This window comes from Ursus arctos, unplaced genomic scaffold (genome assembly GCF_023065955.2).
Source record: "Ursus arctos isolate Adak ecotype North America unplaced genomic scaffold, UrsArc2.0 scaffold_9, whole genome shotgun sequence".
Taxonomy (NCBI): Eukaryota; Metazoa; Chordata; class Mammalia; order Carnivora; family Ursidae; genus Ursus; species Ursus arctos.
The window spans coordinates 32,338,367-32,357,109 of NW_026623111.1; the positions used below are offsets into that span (position 1 = coordinate 32,338,367).

Consider the following 18,743-nt stretch of genomic DNA (forward strand, 5'->3'; position numbering starts at 1 on the left):
GCATGGCTCCAGGCTAGTCCTTCTCTTGAGCTTTAGATAGGTCCTACCCACCAGGCATATTCATTTGGATATCTTCAGAGGCACGTCAAACTTAACATTTCTAAAACTGAAATCTCTCCAAATCTCCTCCCCTTCTGTGCTCTCAGCTCAGTGAATGAGTCCAAGTTGCCCATGCCAGAAACCTTGGAATAATCCTTGAATCCCTCTAATATCTCATTCCTATTAATCACAAAGTCCTGCTGATTCAACTTCCAAAATATCTCGCCCCTCTCTCTACCCCTCATCATCCACAGGGTTACCAGCCTGGTTCAGTCACATTATCTCTCCACTAAGATTATCCCTCCTAACTAGTCTCCCTGTATCCAGGCTTGCCTCATCCTAATCATTCCCTATTCTGCAGTGATCTCTCAAAAACAAATTAGATCATGTCACTTGCCTCCTTAACAACTTTTGATGGTTCTCGATTGTTTCTGGGACAGAGACCAAACTCTAATATGATCTATGAGCCCCTGTGTGGTCTGACCTCCATTTCTAAGCCTCTCCTTTCTTCCCACCTTATTCCCATTGATCTAAATTCTTTTCGGGTCCTAAATATGCCATGTGCTATTTCATCTGTTTGAATATACTGTTTACTTTGTCAGGAATACCATAATTTACTCCCTGCTGCTTCCCATCCCTCTTCCTCTGATCTTACTCATTCTTACAAGTTACTTCCTGCATAAGTTTCACTGACCCAGATCCCTTCACTTCTGCAACCATTGCATTTAACCATTGCATTTAACACAATGGTTGATTTTTTAAATAATTTTTTTAAAAGATTTTATTTATTCATTTGAGACAGAGAGATACAGAGAGAGCACATGAGCAGGGGGAGAGGCAGAGGGAGAAGTAGACTCCCTGCTGAGCTGGGAGCCCAATGCAGGACTCAATCCCAGGACTTGGAGATCATGACCTGAGCCAAAGGCAGACGCTTAACCATCTGAGCCACCCAGGTGCCCCTAACACAATGATTGTTTTGCTGTCTTGTCTCCTTCATAGATACTAATCTCCTTGAGGACAGAAATCCTGCCTATGCTCTTCACTACTGTATCCTCATTGATTTTAATCAAGAAACCCCATATCCATTAGCATCACTCCACATCTCACCCACCCTCAGTCCCTGGCAACTGCTAATCTACTTTCTGTCTCTATGGAATTCATCCCCCTCAGCAAGTTGATGGTGAGAAATATTCAGCCTGGACCTACTACTAACTTTTAAAATTAAAATATTAAGTTAGTGATTCATGGTAAATTATTAAACCCTCTTGTGCCTTCTTTTCCTTAACTTTGAAAGGATGCCTACTCATTGAAGAGCAAAGCCCATAAGACGGCCTGCAGTGTTTAATAAGCTGCCTATGTATCACTTGACTTCTTATAAAATTTTGTATCGCTCAGTTTCTTAGCTCTTGTTTTGGTCAATTCACAGAATTTTCAATTTCATGAGTGTTGGTTTCTGTTACTAGAAGCAAAGCGTCTCATTATGCTTTGAAGACCCTCCCATTCCACCACAGCTGGCTCCTCAGACCCCTGCCTTCTGCTTAGTGTCCTCTCTGCTCTCTAACAGGAGTTTCTTCTGCTCTGATCTCAAGGAATTTGGGTACCTGCAAGTTAACATTTTAAAACTTGTCTTACATATAATGTTGTATTGTTCTCATTCAAATCCTATCTTTCAATTAAGACTTTTTTAGGTTCTTAGTTTTTGTTTTCAGAAATAAGTAATGAAAAATAATAGTGAAAAAATTATAATAGATATCGTTTTAAGGGGAAAATACATCTACCATTTCCAAGAACCCCATGGCGGCTTGTGAATTGTAACTGGAGAGAAAGGCTGATTCATCCATCTGTTCCCCAAGGATCATATTTAACATTAATCAAAGACTATGACATACCAGGGACAATGCTAAAACCTTTATTTACATTACTTTATTTAAACTCAGGGCAACCCAACAAAATAGGAAATATTGCTACCACGCTTTTACAGGTAAGGAAACTAAAACTGAGAGATTAAATGACTCACCCAAGGTCAGACAGCCAGTAACTGAAGATGAGGACCTTGGTCGGTCTCTTACCCGAATCCATTATGTTCTTTCTGGGGGAAAACAATAATTGTAAAGTTAAATGGTAGTTTAATCTCATGCTGTCTACCCTGGAAAATAGCATTAAATTCTCATTTAAATGTTTATAGCATCCAATTTGAATATCTCTTTGATAATAGAAAAATATAAATATGTATGTATATTTAAACATGGGCTCCTTGAGAAACACTTGTACTTCCTAATCAACAATTTCATTGTTTCTCCATTTGGAGTGTTCACATGCTATCACAGGATAGGACTGAACTGACGAGGTTCAACAGTGAAAAAGACCAGCTATTAATATGATTATCCCTCTTATTTCCTTCCCATACACAATGCTAGATGCACAGAGCTAAACTGTCTTATTTTCATTTTTGTAATAATTTCAGTTATTGGGATTTAGATGCCTGGCACATAGTAGGCACTCACTAAATAGCCATTGAATGAATTGATGTGTTTTCTCCTTTTTGGAACTCTAGGGTACTTACTTCCTAAAGTCAGGACCTGCAAAAAGAGAAGTTTGAAATAGAAGAGTCCAAAGGAACACTCAGCGTTGTTATTCTAGGAGTTTGTACGTTCCATTCAGTCCTAAAATATATGCCACACTTGCTCCCTAACTGCTTCAGATATGTTAGCCTGTTTCCTTAAATAGATTTCAAGCAATGACTGTCATTCAGTTCTTATATAAGCCCCATGGAGCCTCGCGCAGTGCTGGTCTTATAGTAGGGAACCTATCAAAATGAGCATCACATTTGTGTTACAAATGGCAAAGGCATAAAAAATACTTGTTAATATGTTATGAAAATTATTTTCAAGTTGATGAATTTTGCTGGAACCACCAACAGCCTCTTTCCTTCTAATTCTCATAAATTGCAACTTCATTTTTCCCCCCAGGTTAATGTGAGTTTAGTGAACAAATTATAATTTTATACTTAAAATTTTAAGCTAGGTAAATATATACAATATAACAGCATTATAAAGAATTACTGTGCCAGGGCGCCTGGGTGGCTCAGTCGGTTAAGCATCCGACTTGTGATTTCAGCTCAGGTCATGATCTCATGGGTCCCTGCTCAGCGGAAAGTCTGCTTGACATTCTCCCCTTCTGTCTCTCCCCCCAAACACACACTGGCACATGCTCTCTCTCGAATTAATAAATAAATCTTAAAAAAAAAAAAGAATTACTCTCCTGTCATCTTGATGTCTATAAACCAGACCAAATTAATTTGATTGCATGGTCTATATGGGTTTGATCTTAGTCATAGTCTACCACTTTTTTTATACAACTTTTTTACTGAGATATAATTGGAATGCTTAAAATTCAACTTTTTAAAAGTAAACCACAACTCAGCAGTTCTTAGTATATTCACAAAGCTGTCCATCCATCACCACTACCTAATTACAGAACATTTTCATCACCCCAAAAAGAAATCCCATATCCATTAGCAGTCATTCTTCCTGCCCCTCCCCCCCACTCCAGCAACCACTAATCTACTTTTTGTTTCTATGGATTTGCCTATTTTGGACATTTTGCATAAGTTGAATTATACAATAGGCAGCCTTTTATGTCTGATTTCTTTCACTCGGTGTGATGTTTTCAAGGTTCATTATGTTGTATCATGTATCAGTTCTTCATTCTTTTTTGTGATCAGGTGCGCCATGGTACAGATAAACCACATTCTGTTTATCTAATCATCAGTTGATGGACATTTAGATTGTTTCTACCTTTGGGCTATTGCGAATAGTGCGCTACGGACATTCATGTACAAGTTTTTGTTTGAACACCTTTTTTCAGTTCTTTTGGGTAGGAAAGGAATTGCTGAGTAAAATGGTAATTTTATGTTTACGTTTTTGAGGAAATACTAATCTGTTTTCCAAAGCACTGTGTCATCTTACATCCCCGCCAACGGTGTCTAAGGGTTCCAATTTCTCTATGTCCTCACTAACACTTACTATTTCTGTTTTTTTTTTTAATTCTAATCACCCTAGCAGTGTGAAATGTTTCTCGCTATGGTTTTGATTTGCATTTCCCCAATGACTACTGATGTTGAACATCTTTTCATGTGTTCATTGGCCATTTGTCTATTTTCTTTGGAGAAATGTCTTCAGATCCTTTGCCTATTTTTTAATTGGGTTATTTGTCTTTCTTTATTTTTGAGTTGTAAGGGTTCTTTATAACTGGATACAAGTCCCTTATCAGATATATAATTGTAAATATTCTAGCCTATTCTGTGGGTAATCTTTTCATTTTCTTGATAGTGTCCTTTAAATCACTTACATTTTTACTGTCTTTTTAAAAAGTTTTTACTCTTTATGTTGTATATTTAAACTTTTGATGAAGTCCAATTTATCTATTTTTTCTTCTGCTGCTTGTGCTTTTGGTGTCATACTATGAAATCATTACGTAATACAAGGCCACCAATACTTACTCATGCGTTTTCTTCTCAGTGTTTCCTTGTTTTAGCTCTTACATTTAGGTTTTTGATCCATCTGGGGTTAATTTTTGCATAGAACACATGCAGTAACATTTTAAATTTTCCATGTGTAATCATATACACTATAGACGTTTATGCAGAAATTGTACAAAAGATTATAGATTTAAGTAGTGGGAAATGACAGTTTTCAAGCAATCAAGCTTATTAAATAAGCATTTACAGCAAATATACTTAATCTTAACAAAAAAATTAATCAGAAATTTTCCTGTCTTGAGAGTAAGAAGTGTAATCATAGTAACAAAACTCGTTTGTATATTACATTAAATTCAGTAACTTTTTCATAGCATTTGTTTAATCTTTATCAGCAGATATTCCATTTCCAACAGGTAAGAGAAGTTTTGATAAACTTATACAGTATCATATATTTTCAGAAAAATAGCTAAATTTAAGATGTTCTGTTCAAAGGAAGTAGAAAGAAATAATGAGCAAGCTTAGAACTATTTCCTTATTCAGTAGCTGATATTGGAATGTTTATCTGAAGCAGAGTCATGTCAAGGTATCAATTCATCAGACCTCCTGAATACCTTTCCTGAACAGACATTTCAATTTGAAAGAATTTTAACAACAGTATAAACTGCATGCCCAGAGAAATGGAACAGACAGCAGCAGGATTCAAGAACAGAACAAAGAGGCAAAGATCAAGCAGGTTTGCCAAACAGTGGGTCCTTGTGTTTGAAACGAGTTGAGGGCTTTGCAGCAATTCCCATCTGAGAAGTTTTCTGTAAACCAGAGTTTGAAGTTCAAAGCACAAAATTCATTTTAGAGATGAAGTCACTGTTAACTTACTGGGGTTAAATGTATCACAGTTATGGATTCTCTAAAATTAGCATTGCTTATTTTCCAGAATCATGCTTTATATTAATTCTCTATTAAGTTCAAGTTGCTGAGAAAAAAAAAATTGACAATGATTTAAAAAAAAAGTACATTCTCCTAAAGGAGAGGTGTTTTTTTTTTTAATTAATTAAAAACTAGAGTTGGGGAGATTTTCCATAGAGATTGAAATATAAGTTATTTTTAGTTTTTAATAAAATGTGGAAGATTGGCTGTGGGGCACTGCTGGCTCCTGAAATATCATTTATTTCACGTTGTCAAATGCCCTTCAGTAACTGTACGTTTCATGCTAAAAAGAAACTCTCTTTCAGCAACTTCAGGTGAGAACATTTTGAGGTGGCCCGTATACAGAATCACATGTGCCATTGAGATTATTCTTTGGGGACAGTGGTACCCAATCTTTTCCCACTCTCATTCTGGTTGAAATTTATTTTTTTTTAAAGATTTTTTATTTATTTGACAGAGAGAGACACAGTGAGAGAGAGAACACAAGCAGGGGGAGTGGGAGAGGGAAAAGCAGACTTCCCACTGAGCAGGGAGCCCGATGCAGGGCTTGATCCCAGGACCCTAGGATCATGACCTGAGCCAAAGGCAGATGCTTAACGACTGAGCCACCCAGGCGCCCCTCTGGTTGAAATTTAAAATGTTTTGTTATCAGAAGGTTTTTCCACTTAAGATTGACAGTAGGTCGGCAAGGCTGTGGAAGCAAGCCCGCCTTCCTAGGGAATAATCAATCGCTCAGTGTTTTGTTGCATCATGAAAGTTGGTGAGTGTGTCTTTCCTTGGATTCTCTGAAATGCTTTTTGGTGACAGTCATTTGTTTTTAACTTGAAAACATACTATGGTTGTGCTTTTCAAATTAGGGTACCAATGTAAGCTTTGTGATGGCAGAGATTATCTTGTTACTGCTATAGCCCCAATGTCTAGAATACTGTCTTGTATGGTGCTCGATTAATAATTAATGAATAAAAGAGAAGAGGAAGAAGGAAGAGGGAGGAAAAGAGAAAGGAGGACAAAGAAGAAGGGAAGAGAGAGGAAGGGAAAAGAGTAAGAGGGAAGGTAAGGAGGAAAGAAAAAAGAAGCAGAATTAGAAGAACTAGTAGGGGAAAGGGAATGAATGATACCACATCACAAGGAATATATGTATGGTGGGGGGATTTAAAGCTAAAGGACAAACACAGGGATATTTGGGGAGGGTCAACTGTACCCAAAGAAGTGAGATGGGGAGGAGAATTATATTAAAATAAATATAGATATGTGATGGAGGAAGATGCAAAGTTTGCATTAGGCAATAAACTTATTCCCTGCCTTCACAGACTCAGAATCTCAAGTTGGGAAGGGATCAAAGTCGTTTTATCACAGCAGCCGTATCTGATGCTTTAATCCAGGGTTGGCACGTTTTTTTCTGAAGAGGATAAGAAATTTTAGGCTTTGAAGGGCATAGTCTCTGTCACAACTGCTCCATTATGCCATTTTAGCAGGAGAGGACCATACACATACACAATATGTTGAAAAAAAATGTGTATGGCTGTGTGCCAATAAAATGTTATTTAAAAAAACTGGTGGTGGGACAGATTTGGCCAGCAGGCTGTAGTTATTGACCATACCTGCATATTTTCTACAATATTCAGACAATACTTATAACCTCTGTCTATATCTGCATGGCAGGGAACACACTTCTTTTCAAGGGAAAACTATTCCATTTTTGTTTAACTGTGGTTATAGAAAGGCATTTTTGTATATTGAATTAAAAAATCTGCTTTTGGTGTTATTATGGACTGAATGTTTTTCCCCAAAAATTATATGTTGAGGTCTAATCCCCTATGTGAGGGTATTTGGAGGAGAGACCTTTGGGAGACAACTAACTCATGAGGGCGGGCCCTCATGAATGGAATTAGAGCCTGTGTAAGAAGAGGACAGAAAGCTAGATTACTGTAACATAAGAAATCAGCAGTCTGCAACCCAGATGAGGGCTTTCACCAGAACATGGCCATTCTGGCACTCTGATCTGGGCATTCTAGCCTCCAGACTGTGAGAAAGAAATTTCTCACCCACCCAGTCTATGGTACTCTGTTATAGCAGCCTGAACTAAGACAAGTGTTATCTTAGTGTTTATTTATTTGTTTGTTTGTTTGTTATTGTTGTTTAAGACACTCTAACCTAATGATTTAGTACACGATGTGTGTTTTTTCAGACAGCTTCTGCTTCTAGTCAATATGGAATAACAAGGATCTGATTTACTCTCCCACCTGAAACAACTGAAAAATTGAACAAAATGTAGGAGACAGGAGCATTCAAGATACTGACACTAGGCAACCAAGGACATCTGTGAGAGATGGGAAACAAATGAGGTAAGACTCCAGTTGCCTCCAGCTTACTGTCTAGAGTAAATTTCCAGGACTTCATGAGCTGGGAGCCCAAGCGGAGCCCAGCCACCTCTCCAAGTTGAGGAGATGGAGTTGCAAGTCCAAGGGAGCCAAGGTCAACAGCATGCACACAGTAAAGCAGAGAATCAGAGAGACAAATCTGGAGATGTGCAGAGGGGCCCCTTTAATATTCAGCTGAGTGCTGCTCAGTATATGTATGTGAGGAAGTTACGCAAGGCCAGGGAAAGAACCACCTGAAAAGATTACAGGAAAGAGTAAACAGTTCTTGGAGCTCACCAAAGGCCAGAGATAGTCCCTGCTCCTAACGGCTAGAGTGGAAAACTTCAGAATTCACAGATACTTTTTAGAATACTAAGACTCACTTGCCTCAGTAATGGGGAGGAATTATTCCTAGGCCAAATGCTAAATGAACATAAAAGTTAGATCTGACAGGCATCTGGGTGGCTCAGTCGGTTACCTGTCTGCCTTCATCTTAGGTCATGATCTCAGGGTTCTGGAATTGAACCCTGCATGGCATCGGGCAACCTGCTCAGCAGGGAGCCCGCTTCTCCCTCGCTCGCTTCCACTCCCCATACTTGTGCTCTCTCTCTCAAATGAATAAGTAAATTCTTAAAAAAAAAAAAAGTTAGATCTGAAAGGATCTGTTTTCAATATCTTTTCCCCTATACATACTTACCTATGATAAAGTTTAATTTATAAATTAGGCACAGTAAGAGATTAACAACAATAAAATAGAACAAATATAAAAATGTACTGCAAGAAAAGTTACTTGAATGTGGTTTCTCTTTCAAAATATCTTATTGAACTGTACTCACCCTTCTGGTGATGATGTGAGATGATAAAATGTCTACGTGATGAGATGAAGCAAGGTGAGTGATGTAGGCACTATGACGTAGTAGTAGGCTACTATTGACCTTCTGACAATATATCAGGAGCATCATCTGCTTCCAGACCTTGGTTGACCAAGGGTAATGAAACTGCCGAAAGAGAAACAATGGAAAAGGGCAGACTGCTGTAAATAGATGGTGACATACCCAGCCATAGGCTGTCCTTGCATTCTGACAGCACCTAATCCAGAGTGAACCCTACTTCCTTGGGCCCTACCACAAATCACCCAACCACAGCCCCAATCCTATAATAGGTCCTTTCTAACACCCTCTTAATGAGAAGCCCTCTTCCCCATGGTGTGCATTCTCCCTCACTGCAATGAATGATAAACCCAACTTGTTCAACTGTTGGTGGCTTTCACTGGAGGGCTTTGCCATTTCAAATATATTATTTAATGTAATCTCCATAACAAGAGCATAAGGCTGAATTTATAGATATTTTAAGGCTCCTAGAGGTTAATTTATTTCAGAAAGAGACAAATCAGGGATTTGAATACAGGCTCCTTGAATGTTCCTCACTACCTTGAATGGCAGAAGACAGGGAGCAAGATAAAGAAGAAAGTAAAGATGTTCCAAAAGAAACAAAAGATTTTTTTTGCTCGTGCTCTTTCACTGTCACTTTCATGGAGCAACATCTCCATCTTGTGATATTTTATAATGCAGGTTTGTAATTAATTGGATTTTACAACTACGTCAATCACTTAGATGCAACCAAGATTTGAGAATACATTTTGCTATTAGTTGCTCCATAGGCAAAATAAAATTAAGCCATTCAATTAAAACCACAACTAATGAGGAAAGAAATGTTTTTCATTGTCATCTGTGGTACTTTTTTTTTTCCTGAGAGATGACCCCATTGAATGCTTTCACTTCAAAATAATGTCTTTAAGGTGGCTAAAGATCACATAGAGTAGATTGGTTGCCTCTACATGAAGAAACTTTTGGGTTACTGAAGGATAAGGGTGGGAGACTTTTCACTGGATATTCTTTTGTATTTTGTATTAAATTTAAAACCATGTGAATATATTACTAGCTCAAAATGTAAGTTAACGTTTTAAAGGTCAAAAATAAAATATACAGATATACCCCTTTACTTTTTAAAGATAAGTAGTATCTGCAACTAAGGTACTACAGAAAATAAAATGAATTATCTGGTTTTTCATTCATTAGTGGTAACTCAGATTCCTTAAATATGAGACTGTAGCAGCAGGAAAGAACTAGGAAGAAGAGCCCAATTAAAAAATGATAAGGAGAGGCACCTGAGTGTCTCAGTCAGTTAAGCATCTGACTCTTGGTCTCAGCTCAGGTCTTGATCTCAGGATTGTGAGTTCAAGCCCCATGTTGGGCTCCACTCTGGAAAAAATGACAAGGACACAGATAGAAGAAGGGAAGACAAACAGTTCATGCTGGAGCATGTGAATATTGCAGTGAGTACATTCCTAAATAATTATACTATCTGAATTTCAAGAAAACCTTTTCTAAGTCGTTTGAAAGAGTGTAATTGAAAATTTAAGACAAGATACCATTGGTATACGGAGCAAGTATTGTACTGACATACTTATGCTAAACAATTTTTTGTTGGGGGGGCACCTGGGTGGCTCAGTTGGTTAGGCATCTGACTCTTGATTTCAGATCAGATCATGATCTTAGGGTCTGAGATCAAGCCCCACGTTGGGCTCTGTGCTCAGTGGGGACTCTGCTGGAGATTCTCTACCTCTCCCTCTGCCCTTCCCCCAGTTAGCACTGTCTGTTTCTCTCTAAAACAAATAAATAAATCTTTTAAAAATTATTTGTTTAAGTAAACATTTAATTAAACATCCTGTATATTATCTGGCAACCCTAACTGTACATCCACTAAAAAAAAAAAAAAAAAAAAAAAAAAAAAATCATAGACAACTCATCAATTTACCAGCAGATGGCTCCCTGAATCTAGTTTAGAATAAGATAGTATACTCAAACCTAGTGAGAAGTCCTTATTGTCTCAGGGTTTTTGTTGTTTTGAGTGTTTGATTGGTCTGGTGTGATTGGGTTAGTTTTGTGGGGGAGTGGGAAGTTTTTATTTAGTTATATAAAAGCATAAGATAACCTTTTACACCATTTCATATGACTCTTCATGATCCTTAACTTTAGAATATGAAAAGGAAATAATAATTAAATTTTTAATATTTGTTTCTTTTATATTTGCTCAAGCATTTAAATGCTAAGGCAATTGGTGTAATTTCAGGGTAAAGTGACTCTGACATTTCACAAAGGAATTCCATGACTATTAGATTATGTATTCTGAGCATTAGTTCAGGGATCTCCATATAAAAAACATACCTTTACCTCTTTGATGCAGTCTGATTTGCTATGATAGTCTAACATTGAGGCATGTGCCATTTGTTTTGGCCCAAAACACACATCCAGAGCTCCCAATGAAATCAATGATTCAACAGAATTTTTAGACCTGCCACAATTTTACTAACCCTTTGCCAATGCCAAAATATCTTGATGTGTTCAGTTCTAGGACTTATTTTCTAAGCAAAAGTATTCTAGAACGAATGTTGTTTTAAAGTCTATTTTGTCTGATAATAGTATAGCCATTCAAGCTGTCTTTTGGTTCTAGTTTGCATGGCTATAGTTTTCCATCCTTTCACCTTCAACCTATCTGTGTCTTTGAATCTAAAACATGTCTGTTGCAGCCAGCATATAGTTAGATTTTTAAATCCATTCTACTAACCTCTGCTTTTTGGTTATTTAATCCACTTACATTTAATTCAATTACAGATTAGGTAGGATTTATATTTACCATTTTTCTATTTTTTTTTCTGTATGGCTTATGTTTTTGTCCTTTTATTCCTCCATTTCTGCCCTTTTGCTAAAATAAACTTTTGAACAGAAATTTTAAGTAGACATTGGTAAATAAATATTAAAACAGATATTTAAATATACTTCCCCTATTGACCGTCAATCTTTCTCAGTTTTTTCTCCACTCACTTTTTTCTTAGTAAATAAATCATAGACTTCAACACATCAAGAAACAAATACAAAAAGCAAAAATACTTGCCTGGGGTTGTGCAACTAATTCATGACAATATTAGGACTAAAAAACAGGTCTTCTGATTCTATCTAGTTTCAAAGTTCCCACTACCACCATGCAATGTAAATGGACTGAGTTCATCTGTGACACAAGATCTTTCTAATGTCTTTCTTGCCAGTTTTGAATTTCTTGTATTTTCTCCCTATTTCAGAGGAAGCATGTTTTCTCTAACTCTTGAATTCAAATCTCTTAACAGTGTTTCCTTAAGTGCAGAGCCAGCACCATCAAAGGTACAGGAGACGATGTGAAGTGATAAGCTGAATTAGTATTGAATAACAAATACATAATGAGAAAGCTGCTTTATCAAGGCTCTTTTGATCCTTCTGACAAGGAGAAATCCTCATTTTTGTACTGGTGTTTAACACCTCTCTAACATTGCCCATGTTCCTTTTTAACTGAGAGTAGTCAACGTTAAGCCTGGAGCCTTGGTACACTGTTTGTAGCTATAATTTAATAGTATTATTTTTCTTTTGTTGTGGTTATTTTCATTTATGACAAATGATGCTGATTTTCCTTTTATAGTTTTCTATTTACATAGAACTGTGATCCTGATTTAAAATAAAATATTGAGTAAATAGTATAAATGGTAGTATGTGGATATGGAAAACTAATCCATAAAGGTGGTGCTTGAATCACCAACCCTGGGAATCTACTTGTTGGTTCAATCTATTACAAGCGTTGTCTATTGTAACCTCTTTTTTCCTGGGCCACGAAAGACAGTCACGGAATGGATAATAAACCTCTTGAACCTCTTTCCCTATTGCATCCCAGGTCACTCAAACTCTTCCTTAGTTGCTGTTGTCATATTTGGCTTCAAAATTTCTGAATATTGTTTCTAAAGATGCTGTGAACTGCTATGGTCTGGACTTTTGTTCCTCTCCACTTGCCTCACCCTTCAGGACTCTGCTCCATACCACTTGTCTGCTGCTTCCAAATTAAGATTTTTTTCCCCGCCTTTGCAAGTGGTTATAGCTCTTTTGGTTAATCTTTGATGGGCTTGTGTTAAAACCCACAATCATATTTTTATTTTCCCAAAGGGATCTTTGCAGTATCATCTTACCATTTCCTTTTCAAGTGTGGGTTTGGAACAAGTTTCCACAGAGACTGGGCAAGAGGACACTTGAGTAATGCTATCCGCTATGATATGCAAAGTATTCCTTTACACCAACTCTCACCCAGCATCGGAGGATGATGTTTGCCCATCTCAGAGTGAGTTTCCTGCCTTCTTGGGCATCTATCACCCTCTTCTCCTCTGGGATGGAATATCTCAGTACCTGATCATCCGTCTCCAGATGTAGCTTACCCACTAAGCCCTGAAAATCCTCAGACAAATAGGGCTCCTGATAGCTGCCTTAGTGCCCCAAAGTTCCTAGTTAGAAATAGTTTAGGTCCACGATGGAACACTAGGTAACTTTATAAAATATAAAAGAATAAGGAAAAGGATTGTTGCAAAAATAGACTATTAGACTATTATTTCTAAATGGCAATAATTATAAATTGAGCCTTGAGGTTTAAAAACACAAATTAAAATTCTTTATGTTTCATATGCTTTTTACATTTCTATAACAAGCTTCAATGGAACTGAGCACAGTTTATATGCCCAGAGTAACTTGAATCAGTTAAGAAATGTATTTTGAATATCTACTTTGCTAATATACACTGGCTACTCTGAGTGAAATGCAAGGAAGGTTAATTTACAAATATTTCAAATACTCTACCCCCTGGGGAAAGAAAATCATTCTTTTAAGTTCTTTTGGTAGAAAGCTCCAGGTAACTAACTCTTTAATTTTCTACACTACCTCTGATTTAATGTTCTGATTATATTACAGAGTGACTTAAACAAAGACCACATTTTTTACTGCCCTGCTTTCACAACAGTTGAATCCACACACCTATCTCTATGGAGACTTTTGTACTGTCTTCCCTGAGATTTAAGTCCACAATGAGACCACTAATCAGAAGTGAGAGGTAAGGAGGATTATGCACATGATTAGAGTAAATAGTAACCATGCATTCACTCACCAACAACTGTTTGCTTAAGCTTCACTTTGAGGATAGAGGCTCTCATTAAATCTCATTTTCAATATAGTAAATTGTCACTTACATTGACCTATCGCGGAGAAATAAAAAGCTACTCAAATTATATTTTGAAAGACAAAAGTATTTTAAAGTTTGTAGCTAGCTAGTGCCTCACATTTTCAGCAGGTTTTACTATGTACCGTGTGATGCATAATAAAATGTATCATGACCCCTAAGGCATCTTCATATTTGTAATCTTCTGTGCATGTGTGTGTGTGAAAGACAGTGATTATTTTACTAATATCTGGGAATAAAATGATATTACATATAATAAAAATAAAAAGAGATAATAAAACTAAGAGTGTGTGTTTTATGGGCTACATGATACCAAGATAGCAGAAGGAGGAGGAATACAGTATGTTCACAAATATTTATAAAAATTGAATGGTGTCAAAGCACACATGTATCTATTCATTAATTTCTTGAGGGTAAGATGCCTGATCATTTCCATACATTCATCTTTACTTCCAGGGCTGAGCATAGTACCAGATACATGGTAAGAATTTAACATTTCTTTGTTAAATTTATGGATGGAATGCATGCATGCATGTAGAAAATGTTATGGGAGCATAGAAGAGGCAATGCTTGACATTCTGGGAATAATTGAAGCAAGTGGATTAGTGGATAAGGGGTTGGGAGACAGAGGTTTGTAGCAGAGACTACTAATCGTTCCCCACTAGCCATTCTCCCCTTCTTCCATAGCAATAGTTGCCTTGATTTCTAGTTGGACACATATACCAACCCTCTTTGCTGCTAGGTATGCCATGTGACTAAGTTCTGGCCACGTGATGTGTGTACTTTTCAGGTTATGTCCTTGAAAGGAATGGGTATGCCCTCCCTTTCCTCTTAATTCTCCCAACCCCTAGCTGGCAATGATGGTAAGCCACCCTGGACTAAGTTGACAAGGGCAAAGCCCTTATATGCAGCATAAAATAGGAGTGTAGAGGAGAGCCCCTATGCCAACAGGACTTTATGTAAGAAATAAACTTGCTCTGTTGAAGCCAACGGTTATTTTGGGTCTCTGTCACAGTGGCTAAATTCATATCCTAATACGAGCATCAGGAAGGATTTATAGAGGCAATGTTTGCACTGAGTTTGAGATTGAGTAGGAGGAGTTCACCAGGTGGACACAAAAATTAAAGTAGCCATATTAAAACCCTTTGGGGAGGTTTATATTTGTTCCCAGTTCCATGCTATAATTAGGGGTTGGAGGGAGGCAAATTTGATCGTTTGATCGTTTCAGCCAAGTCCTTCTTTGCAGGCAATTCCTGGAAAGGAGGGACTTGGTCTTAAGTTGGCAAAGACCTTTATCCAACTTGCCCTGGAAGAGTCCGTCTAATGTGATAGCCATTCTTCTAAAAAGTATGGAAATAAAGTAGGCTCGTCTTTCCCCCTTTTTTTCAGTAGCTCTCTACATTCATCTGTTTTAACATTTCTTGCTCTCCTGCTACACGCGCCAAGGCAGGTGCTGTCAGCGACACAAAATTCTTGCTTTCTAGGAGACCGCCCGGGACGTGCCGGGAAAGAGGCGGCCACTTGTGGTTCTGGGGAGATCGACGACCCTCGGGAACCCAGCGGTCCGACTGTGCAAGGGGTCTTCGGTTTCAAGGAGGGGCTGGAACAGGAGTCACGGAACTCGGAAGGAAGAACAACTAGCCGGGGGGAAAGGCGGCACCCGCCAAATCCCGCGGGAACAGCTCTCCAGCGGCGTCCGGCCGGCTCCCGGTTGCCATGGAGACCTGGGTCCCGGCCGGCCGGCCGACCGCGAGAGGCGGACCCTTGCCGGGCCTGAACCGCGGGTCCACCGGCGCCGCGTCCGGCCAAGGGCCATTGTGCGTGACCCGGAGAGGCCAGGAGGCGCGCTCTGCTTTCGGGAACCGGAGCGAGCACGGGAGGTAGCGACCCCCGTCCCAAACCGAGCGGGTGGGAGAGGCGGCATTAGAACCAAACTGCCGCCGCCGTCCCCGGGCTCCCGAGGGCACTGTTCAGATCCCAGGCTCCGGTGCCCCAAGTTCAGTGGCCGCCGCGTCTCCGTCCCCAAAGCCTCGGGAAACATCCGGCCTCTCGGGTAAGGGGCGGCCGTGGGGCCACAGACGCGGCTCGTGGGGAGCGCTACCCCCAAACAGGCCTCGGGAATGGTCGCTTGGGAGACGAGTCCCCAGCCTCCTCCCCACTCCCCTCCCTTTCTGAGTGTGTGGACGTTTGGTTGGGTCTTGCCCGGCCCCAAGTATGGGACGCTTGGATCTGCCAGGAGACGCCGCCTCTTAGTCTTGAACGCCACAACGAAATGGGCCACCAAGTGGGTCCTGCATAAAATAAATAGTGGTTTACCGAGATAACCTTTTCTTTTCACAGAGACGATGCTTAAGGTACAAGGAAGGCCATTTCCTGGAACATCTGAGTTGTAATTCAGCCTTGACTTAGCGACCACAGTCAAGGAGCAAACATGCTTCATGCCACAAGTGAACTGGAGTTTTCGAACGAAAAAAATACGGAGAATATCGCCCAACTCGCTTCCCTGGCACTGTCAAGTGACCCATCGCCCAGCGAAAAAAATTCACCTGGTTTACCCGAAAAAACGGGCTATCCGGACTCCGTTTACGTTATGGCAGCAAACATTTTTCAGGGTATTCGATTCGAAAAGTCACCAGAGCAAGTCTTAATAAAGTATGGGAATGAACCTTTGCGGTCCTTGCCGGAGTCTGAGGATGAAGCCTTTCAGCGGTCCTCCTATGAGCTGGCTTTCAGTGCCCTGAAGTGTGAGTAGTACTGGCCCTAAAGATCAGCACTGAAAGAAAATAAGGAGAGAATTTGTGGAGTGCAGTCCCCCACTCCCGCCCCCTCCTGCACACCAGGTTTTGTTTTTAGGCATAAGCCTATCTTTGGTCAGTTGCAAATGTTAAGGAATTAGGAGAGTTGAGGTAAAATAAGCTCTTTCAGGCCGGAACTGTTTTTTTCCCTGCAGATCTGCCTGGGCCCAGCACCGTGCCTGGCCTTAGACAGATGTCATGCACAGTCATGAAATTGAACAAGGAAACAATTCCACTGACAGGAAGAATTAAGAATCCACTGAAGTATCCCAAGTACAGGTTCCCTCTCCTTGGGTTATCTCTTTGCATTTTCTGTGTTGACATCTTGTATATTAGCGTATGAACTTTCACAAATATAAAAGCCAGTAAGAGGGTTGGGGAAAGGAACAGAGATGGAGTAAGAAGAAAAGATGCAATATATCCAAAATGAATATGAAAATTAAATCAACCCCAATTAAAGTGATCCCATTCATAGCCAGTGCCTTAATTTTGGGAGCTTGTAAATTTATTCCTCCAAGCTTCTGTAGAATGCCCCTTTCCAATTTGCCTCCAGAATTTGAGATGCAATGTTTCAGATTCCCTCAGTTGTGGTTAATTATCAGCTTCTGAGTATGGAGCTGACTCTAGGATGGAACCAGATACTGATACTATGAGAGCAAGCAGTCAAAGTGTCTGGAGATGTTTGTTTTTGGACTAGCTATGAACTTTAGAGTTTATATTACAACACGTTGTGCTATATTATTTTTATGTTTATATTGGTTTGTAAACTGACTGAATACAACTCCAGAAAAGAAGTTCCAGAAATATTTAGATTATTAGCAGCATGGCTGAAAGGATGAGCATGTGCCCTTCTTAAAGAGACAACTTAAAAGGCAACACTAATTTTCATGTATTTCCTTAGTGTTAGTACTTACTGGGTCTTCTACATCCTTGCACATAGGCAGTTAACAATTGTTCAGTTGCGGGGCGCCTGGGTGGCACAGCGGTTAAGCGTCTGCCTTCGGCTCAGGGCGTGATCCCGGCGTTATGGGATCGAGCCCCACATCAGGCTCTTCTGCTGTGAGCCTGCTTCCTCCTCTCCCACTCCCCCTGCTTGTGTTCCCTCTCTCGCTGGCTATCTCTATCTCTGTCAAATAAAGAAATAAAATCTTAAAAAAAAAAAAACAAAACAAACAAACAAAAAAAAAAAATTGTTCAGTTGAGCTAAAATATTCCATTAATTACTTACATGTGAATATATGTATTTCGGTAGTCTGCAGACATGACGCAGCTCAACTCTGAAGCCAGAAATTTGTCAGCATAGAGAAAAATTTGATGTTAAGAGGCAACTTCTCTTTAGTTTTCATTTGTTTTCTCCTGCTTGAGGTTTTTTTTTTCTTTTTGAATCTGTCTTAACCATTTTTTCTTTTCCAGTGTAATCTTTCAGATTGTTTCATCCATTCCTTCCACCTGCTTTAAAAAAATGTAGTTTTAAAGATGCAGCTGTTGCACTTTAAATAATGAGCCAAATGAACATTTTTACATTTTCTCCTTGTAACAATGAAATGCGGACTGGGCATCTATGTTAATTAGTTGGTATTTAATGTTAATGCCAAAATTCTATTATAGACAATTTGTTTTCCTAATGGAACATTGAATCCTACCTTTAGAAATCTACTAAAAGCCTGAAATTATTCTAGGTAAAATTAACACATTAACTAAATGGTCATGCCATATGATATGTGTACTAGATTATCTTTTTCTTTCTCTCGGTCTTTATTTCTGTTTTATGAAAGGGCCTTGTGACTATTTGATATTTTTTAATGACCCAGAAAATCCCATTCAGACAAAGTATTGTCATAGGCCTTTACAAACCTGCTTTTGCTTGAAATGTTCATATTTTAAATTCTAATTCTAAAATAAGTTCAAATACTAGAATGTCTTTGGTTGTTTACTTGGTACAAGTATTATATTCTTATAATAATAATATCTTTTTAAAATTATTATCTGAATAATTTATGAATGTTCAAATAGAATAAAACCAGAGTTTCTAAATGCATTAGGTTTCCAAGGTAATTAAGAGCC

At 38.7% G+C, this 18,743-nt stretch overlaps 1 protein-coding gene across 1 annotated transcript in view; it reads left to right on the forward strand.

Moving 5' to 3' along the window:
• Positions 1 to 15,623: 15,623 nt before the first annotated feature.
• NSUN7 (NOP2/Sun RNA methyltransferase family member 7) overlaps positions 15,624 to 18,743 on the forward strand; it is a 50,320-nt gene continuing 47,200 nt past the window's right edge. Inside the window, exons 1-2 of the mRNA XM_044387688.3 lie at positions 15,624 to 15,764; positions 16,225 to 16,628. Of these exons, the coding sequence (XP_044243623.2) occupies positions 16,316 to 16,628 (313 nt within the window). The 5' untranslated portion in view covers positions 15,624 to 15,764; positions 16,225 to 16,315. The remainder of the gene's footprint in view (positions 15,765 to 16,224; positions 16,629 to 18,743) is intronic.